Source organism: Rutidosis leptorrhynchoides, chromosome 5 (genome assembly GCF_046630445.1).
Source record: "Rutidosis leptorrhynchoides isolate AG116_Rl617_1_P2 chromosome 5, CSIRO_AGI_Rlap_v1, whole genome shotgun sequence".
Classification (NCBI taxonomy): Eukaryota; Viridiplantae; Streptophyta; class Magnoliopsida; order Asterales; family Asteraceae; genus Rutidosis; species Rutidosis leptorrhynchoides.
In genome coordinates, this window is record NC_092337.1 from 76,248,065 (window position 1) to 76,256,923 (window position 8,859).

The 8,859-nt window shown below is 33.0% G+C and overlaps 1 protein-coding gene across 1 annotated transcript; it reads left to right on the forward strand.

Annotated features, from left to right (window-relative positions):
- Positions 1-2,865, forward strand: LOC139850522 (small glutamine-rich tetratricopeptide repeat-containing protein 2-like). The gene is made up of 8 exons (XM_071840094.1): positions 1-120; positions 978-1,044; positions 1,238-1,337; positions 1,452-1,615; positions 1,805-1,851; positions 1,953-2,048; positions 2,178-2,244; positions 2,511-2,865. The coding sequence occupies exons 1-8, from the start codon at positions 61-63 to the stop codon at positions 2,654-2,656; spliced, it is 747 nt and encodes a 248-aa protein (XP_071696195.1). The 5' UTR covers positions 1-60; the 3' UTR covers positions 2,657-2,865.
- The last annotated feature ends 5,994 nt before the right edge of the window (positions 2,866-8,859 follow it).

The following is an 8,859-nucleotide window of genomic DNA, read 5'->3' on the forward strand; positions in this document are numbered from 1 at the left end:
AGTGAGGAGGAGCTTTTTGCTCAATATTATGATGCCCAAGAAAAGGCTGGCTTATTTGTGATGTATACACCGGATGAAGCTAAGGATAAGGCACGCAGGTTGTTCAACTGTGCTTTAGGGGTATGCTATTAACTATTAACTTCAAATATTTTTTCGTGTAAATTACATCATACTTATAATTATATTGTCTTAATATTTGTGTTTGCAACAAACTTAGATTTGCCAATTTTGAATTGTCTTACCTTTGAGTGAAAACATCAATACTTTTTTATGTATCAGTATTAACATTAATTTAAATTTTTTATAAGAGGAACTCTGTGTGTCTATATTTTCGTGTATATGTTTTTTGAATTGCGGCTTAAATGGCTATCATCAAACCGTAGGGTTTTTTTTTTAGTCATATTTCACACACAATAGTTCATTTTTTTCTACATTGTTCCCAAATTGTTACAGTATATTTATAATAGTTGTTTGTCAAACATGAACTTTAAGAAGCTTTGGCGCTTTGCCTATTGAGCTTAATATTCTTATCGCTTAAAAATTTAAATTTTGAACCAGTTATTTAAATACATTCATTTTTCACTTTAATGAAACTTATTTTGCCGTCTCATACTAGTTTTGAAGCTTGAAGGTGTCATATATAATTTCTGTAAGTAAAAGATAGACTCCTACTCTGAAAAATTAAATCACTACTTATAGTTTAATTTTGATCCATACACCCTAAACACATTATCGTTTGAAGATGCTCCTTTTTTTCAAAACATTAAAGTTTAACTATTTAATATAAATTGTGAAAAAACTAAAAAAAGTTTGTATTACAGTTCTCCAGAATTGTGTCGATATTTCACACTTGATGCTTATATTTAATGACCAGAGTCCTGAAAGGATCCTATTATACATATATACTTTTTAATTTGATTATAAAGATTGTTGTGACTTGCTGTTGTTTCATTTATATCATTTGTGTATGCTTTAAGGATATGGAAGAATACGGAGTTGAAGTGTTGAATCTTAAAAATTTAGCTGAGATCTTCAAGTTAAAAGGTAATAATTTTCGTAATTGGGTTGAAAAAGTTATATGACACTAGATATATGATATATTTATTTATTTACTTACTTATTGATTTATCTATATATTTATTACTATTAATTAAAAAAAAGATGGTTAAGTAAAAATGTAAATAGTATCATAGTATACTAATGCATTCACTTGGGTACTTTGTTTTCATGCATGCAGGTAATGATTTTATGCAATTCGGGTATTACTCGGATGCAATTTTTACTTACACTGTTGCTATTGCACTTTGTGGTGATAATGCTATTTATTATTGCAACAGGTAACTTATATATTACCCAAACAACTAGGTTTTTTTTTTTCCTAACTAAAACCACATTATCATCATCATTTAAAAATTACTTATTTTTGTGAATGGGTACTTTTACATTTACAGAGCAGCTGCTTACACTAAGACCAAACAGTATACAGAAGCAATCAGTGACTGTCAAAAAGCGATTGAAATCGACCCGTCATACATCAAAGCTTATAGTCGTCTAGGTTTTGTGTACTTCGCTCAAGGGAATTTCAATGACGCTATTCATAAAGGCTTTAAGAAAGGCTTGTTCTTGTTATATTACAAAAAATTGTAACATCAAAATATGAATTATTACTTTTTCAATTAATTAATGGAGTATTTTATTGTAACTGAGAATTATTATTTTATTATTCATATTGTATGAAGGTTGTTGAACAGTTGTATATTTTAATTATTAATTATAATTATTATTCTGTTATTCATGCGTGCAGCTTTGCAATTGGATCCGGATAATGAAGCAATGAAAGGAAATATCCAGGTTAGTTAGTGTATCCTTCGGTTTGATTAATTTAATTAAGTATCATATAGTTTTCTTTTTGCGTATGTGATATATTAGGTCTTTTTTTTTTATACTTATAGGCAGCTGAGAAGAAACTCATGGAAGAACGAGAAAGAGATAGTCGCTCTTCTTCTCATAATGGTGACAGCTGTCCTCAGTTTGATTATCCATCGGCAGTATGTCTTCTTCCTATAATTTTTTCAACTTTCTTTTTTGTTTTGTTTTGTATATATATGTATATGTATTATGGAAGATGTATTCAATATGCTTTTTCTGATGAATTACTTCTTATACTTCTTATGTAGAGAGACAGTGACCGACAGATGATGAATTTGTTTAATGAATACAATCGTCGAAATCATGACATCATCGGTAAGTTTTGATTCTTGTATTCATATGTTATCCTCCCATGTCAGCATATGGATATAATTAATGAACAAATTTGACATATAAAATTAGAGAGTTCGTTCATTTATATAAGTAAGGAGGCATCATGATATGCCATTTAAGGAAAACATGTTGATAACATTAATTTATGAATTGCACATGAATACTCTTGTGGTATACTTGTATTATAATTTGAATTGAATGTATTTATCAAGTATGGGATTACAAAATCTTTCATATATGGCTGGCAGCTGAGCAGGGATTCGATGGTGTTTCGGATCGACAGATAGGGAACCTTTGTGAAATTGTGAGATCTATAGGTCAGATGGTTGGTGCTGATAGTATTCGAATATCAACAACACAAGACGACGACAACAACTCTCCTCACGGAAACTAAACACCGTGATGTGGATTATTAGTATGTTACTCTAGTAGTGGCAGTTACTTAAATTCCTTCAAAGTTATTAGTATGGTTCGTTCTGTGGTCCATTAGTGGTTTGGTTGTCCAAAGGTGGTCTAGTGGTGGTCTGGTGGCCCGAGGGTGGTCTTTTGGCTTAGTGGTAAGAAGTAGATGTTTCAATTATAGCAACTGATTAATACTAACAAGTTTGTGTGTAGTAGATTACTTTATGGTTTCACATATCCTTGGGATTAGATGGATTATCAAATGAGTTTTTCTATTTGGCGCAGGAGTTTATGAGAGTTTATGAGAGATTATGAGAGCTATAGAGCTTGAGCTTATGATTTTAATAAGTTCCAAGTAAGCTTTGTTTGGTAGGCATAAAAAGTAGAGCTTATGAAAATCATAAGTTCAAGAAAAATAAGCTACTTCTAGTAGTTTATGAAAAAAAAGTAGAGCTTATGAATTGAAAACTTAACTCCAACTAGTTTACCAAACACTTATAGAAATTAATAAGCTCCAGCTACCAACTTCAAAAATAAGCTTCAGCTTCGGCTCTTGTGCTCATAAGCACTAGCTCCAGCTACAAGCTCCAGCTTCAGCTAGTTTCATCCAAACACACCCGTAGTCTTAAGGGCTATTCTTAACAATTAAATTTATGCAATTATTAGTTGTATATTAAGTTGATTAAGGGAAGTTACATGTAGGGGTGGGTGGTTAATATGAAAATACAAATTATTAATGCATGTCTAAACTATTAAAGATAGCCACAATGGCTATCTTTAGATTTTTCCTTAAAGTTATATGGTAAAATAGGGATATCCACCATACTTTTTATCATGACATCATCGGATATATCATATTGTATATGTATTTTGATATATATTAATAAAATCTTTTTTTCTATAAAAGCAAAAATCAGCATGTGCGATCATGTTTTCATGTTTTTTTTTTTTTTGGCAAATTAGAGAATATATAAATAAAAACAGACCAACCAACAAAAAGTTTGTAAGCCCAAATACAAGACATGACACCCACCTGACCTTTATAACTAGGATTTTGCTAATTAATGCCTAAGGGCAAAAGATAAGAGTCATAAATATTCTAATCCCAACAACAATTCCACAGTATATGCATACTGTTTTTCCTCTCTTTCATGTTTACATATTCTATTATCTTTTCAATTATTTTTCTAGTAATCCGCAACAATATTCTACCCAGTACTCCGTATCACGTAAATGATTAATTTCACTCCAAACCTTTCAATTTTACGTACAACATTAGTTTGTTTTTGACGATTAATATACAAACCTTCACTTCATATTCCTCCATGATTTTTAGACACTTTAGTGATCGACCATTTAATTAAGACAAAGTTACATGGGGGTCCTTGTGGTATGTGCAAGACATCAACCGGAGTTCAAAAGAAGTTTTTGAATTTGAGGGGTCACTGTGGTATGCATTTGTTTCACGGGGAGTCCATTTTGCTAACGTCCATCTAATCCTAACGTTTTAGTGCCTCACATGCTTTGCGCACAAGGGTAAAATTGTCATTTCAAAAAATTCCTTTCTTTTTGTTTCCCCTTTTCTTTTCTTTCTCTTTTATAGAAAGTCTTTGACCTAACCTGATCTACAATATTTCTCCAGGTACTTCATCACATCACGATAATACTCTAACATCACAACCCATCTCATATTCATCTCACAATCATGATTCATCATTATCATTATCATTATCATTATATTCTAAATTCAAAACTCATTTCAAAATTCAAAACTCATTTCAAAATTCAAAAGACTACCCATTCACTCGTTTTTCTTTCGTACGTTGATTAGCTTCAAAAATAAGGAACACACCACTTCATTGCATTTTCTTATTTCCTACCTGTAACAACGCTTCATTTTCTCATTGTTCCTAATTCACTAAAATATCAATTATTGTTCATAAAAATGTCGCTTGTTGTTCACCATCTACATCTTCGGATGAATCGACATCTACCGATGGCAATCGAATCCATCAAAACTACGACAATCAAATCGCTTTCTCTTAGATCTACAAGCTCATAGATTATCGGAAACGACAATTAAATCCACCAGATTTGAGGTGTGAATATCTCCCGCCCGAGTTGCTGTCGATCTACAATGATAAAGGTTAACGGGTGTAGATCTCGTGTTTTTGTCCCATCCTTACGCCATTACTACTAATATTTTTCAACTAATTTCCATATATTTACACCCATTTGGGCAAGATTTCAGTTATAGGGGTTTTGTTCCCTTTTTTTTGTTTACAAATTATTTACACTAATTAGGCAAGATTTCAAGATATATGTGTAACAAATAAGAACATATCAATTATATATTTAGATTTACAAATTAACAAAATTTTGGTTTTGATAATAATGATTACAGAGGTTTATTACAAACCTGATGTCGACTAAGGGTTAACTCCAAGTTCATATTGGTTTATGTTTGGTGATGACGATGTAGATTTAAATCAAATTGATCTATTAATATATTATTATTATTATTATTATTATTATTATTATTATTATTAATTTTTTTGTTGGAGAAACGATCAGGTAATATTTAAAGGGGTGGGTGAAATTTTAAGGACGAAAATAGCCTCATGTGCAAGTCATGTGAGGAGTTAAAAACGTTAGAATTCAACAAAAGTTATGTCATTGGACTCCTCATGAAACGAATTGATACCACAGTGACCCCTTAAAAAAATTCTTTTGGACTCCAGCTGATGTTTTGAACAAACCACAGGGACTCCCCATGTAATTTTGTCTTTAATTAATTCGAAATTATCCGACTTCATTGCTAAACAAGAGATTGCTTATTGTTCGACACATAAGTATGTAACTGAGGATAAATAGTCATCAAAATATTAAAAGAAATAAAAGAGTGTGTGAATTAACGAGGAAGAGTGAAAAAGTTAAACTTAAACATGTACTACATATTATGCAACTCTGTGCTTTTGAGATATTACGTAAATGATGAAGAGCTAATGAATGAGAGAGAGTAAATTATTTGAAGGTTTCCGGCCTACAATCTAGAAGCCCGCCTTCTAGATGTTCAAAGTAGCCTTCTTTGAACACCATGTGGAAGTAGCAAAGTTGAAAACGGTGACTGCCGCCAACCTTCCTCGTTCACACCTATCTACCGCTATAAGATCTTAGCTATAAATAGAGGTGCAAACCTCAGTTGTAAATCATCCCAAAATCACTCAGAGAAGTGTAATCACAACCTAGATAGTGTGTGTGAGTTTGAGAGTTTTTTTGTAAGAGTTTTGTAATACTCTGTAATCTATTCTTGTGAGTAATAGAGTTATTTTCTCTCAAATTTATATCTCCCAACGTCAAGGCGATCATCTCTTCCTAACAAGTGGTATCAAGAGCTTGGTTAGAGACGTTGGTTGAGTTTTTGGGTCTTCTGAAGTTTCCTCAAAATCCAATTTTGTGTGTACCATTGGATTCGTCTCGTCGAACCGAGTCCAACGCAAAAAATGGTGACTTAAACGGAGTTATAACGAGCCCAGAAAACGCGGTCAAAATTTGGTCAACTCGCCGGAATCTCGCCGGAGAAGACGACCGGTGCCGGAATTTTCCCCGGAGAAGAAAGTCCTGTAGCAATTCACCGTATCAGTCCTGTAGCAATTCACTGTAGCAGCTGGCGGCACTGTAGCAAGTTCCTGTAGCAGTACTGTAGCAATTCTGAAATTTTACAATTTGGTCCCTGAAATTTTTAGAATTTCATTTTTGGTCCCTGAAGTTTATAAAAAATTATAATTTTGCCCCGTAAGTGGAATTGAAGCCGCGAAGTGTCTATTCCACCATTTTCAACCGTTCCGGACGTAACAGTGATCTCTGTTTTCTACAATTCAACCCTGTTTGTGTTGAAAAATTATTTGTAAGGTGATAATGTTCATAGAAGAGTCAACATCATCTTCGGAAGCTATGATTATGCTCACAGCCACAAACTACACGCTGTGGAAACCTCGGATGGAAGATCTCCTCAGCTGTAAGGATTTGTTTGATCCTATTGAATTGAAGGGTATAAACCCTGATTCTGCCAAAGAGATAGATTGGGAGAAATTAAACCGAAAAACTATTGGTCAGATCCGTCAATGGATTGATCATAGTGTCTTCCACCATGTTGCACAAGAGACAGACGCATATGTCCTCTAGAAAAAGTTGGAGGACATGTATCAGGCCAAGACTGCTCGGAATAAAGCCCTGTTGATGAGACGTTTAGTCAACATGAAGCTCAAAAGTGGAACTTCAGATGCCGAGCATACTAGTGAGTTCCAGAGCTTGGTCAACCAGTTATCGTCTGTAGAGATGCCTCTTGGCAATGAAGTTCAGGCGTTATTGCTACTTAGTTCTCTTCCCGATAGCTGGGAAACGCTGGTAGTAACACTCAGCAACTCAGCTCCGAATGGCAAACTTACCATGTCAATGGTCAATGATGCCCTATTCAGTGAAGAGGCAAGGAGAAAGGACATTGGCACATATCAGACCCATGCCTTTGTCACAGAGAATCGGGGGAGACAGCGAATGAGTAGTAAAAATAAATGGAGAGGCAGAAGCAAGAGCAGGGGCAGGTCAGCTGATGGCAGAAAACCAACATATAAATGCCATCATTGTGGATTAGAAGGACATATGAAGAAGAACTGCTACAGATTGAAAGAGGAACAAGATCAAAGCAGTTCACAGTCGAAGAACAAGGGTGGAGAAACATTAGTTACTATCACTGGTGATGTAGCTTATTGTTCAACCCATGATGATGTAGTGACCCGAACTTTTCCATGTTTATATATATTAAATGAAATTGATATTTACATGATTAAGTGTTTCCAACATGTTAAGCAATCAAACTTATTAAGACTTGATTAATTGAAATAGGTTTCATATAGACAATTGACCACCCAAGTTGACCGGTGATTCACGAACGTTAAAACTTGTAAAAACTATATGATGACATATATATGGTTATATATATAGTTAACATGATATTATGATAAGTAAACATATCATTAAGTATATTAACAATGAACTACATATGTAAAAACAAGACTACTAACTTAATGATTTTGAAACGAGACATATATGTAACGATTATCGTTGTAACGACATTTAATGTATATATATCATATTAAGAGATATTCGTACATCATAATATCGTGATAATATAATAATTTAAAATCTCTTTTGATATTATAAACATTGGGTTAACAACATTTAACAAGATCGTTAACCTAAAGGTTTCAAAACAACACTTACATGTAACGACTAACGATGACTTAACGACTCAGTTAAAATGTATATACATGTAGTGTTTTAATATGTATTCATACACTTTTGAAAGACTTCAAGACACTTATCAAAATACTTCTACTTAACAAAAATGCTTACAATTACATCCTCGTTCAGTTTCATCAACAATTCTACTCGTATGCACCCGTATTTGTACTCGTACAATACACAGCTTTTAGATGTATGTACTATTGGTATATACACTCCAATGATCAGCTGTTAGCAGCCCATGTGAGTCACCTAACACATGTGGGAACCATCATTTGACAACTAGCATGAAATATCTCATAAAATTACAAAAATATGAGTGATCATTCATGACTTATTTACATGAAAACAAAATTACATATCCTTTATATCTAATCCATACACCAACGACCAAAAACACCTACAAACACTTTCATTCTTCAATTTTCTTCATCTAATTGATCTCTCTCAAGTTCTATCTTCAAGTTCTAAGTGTTCTTCATAAATTCCAAAAGTTCTAGTTTCATAAAATCAAGAATACTTCCAAGATTGCAAGTTTACTTCCAAGTTTTCTAAATCCATTCCAAGTAATCATCCAAGATCAAGAAACCTTTGTTACTTACAGTAGGTTATCTTTCTAATACAAGGTAATAATCATATTCAAACTTCAATTCAATTTCTATAACTATAACAATCTTATTTCGAGTGAAAATCTTATTTGAAATTGTTTTCGTGTCATGATTCTGCTTCAAGAACTTTCAAGCCATCCAGGGATCCTTTGAAGCTAGATCCATTTTTCTCATTTCCAGTAGGTTTATCCAAGGAACTTGAGGTAGTAATGATGTTCATAACATCATTTGATTCATACATAAAAAGCTGTCTTATTCAACGTTATAAACTTGTAATCACTAGAAC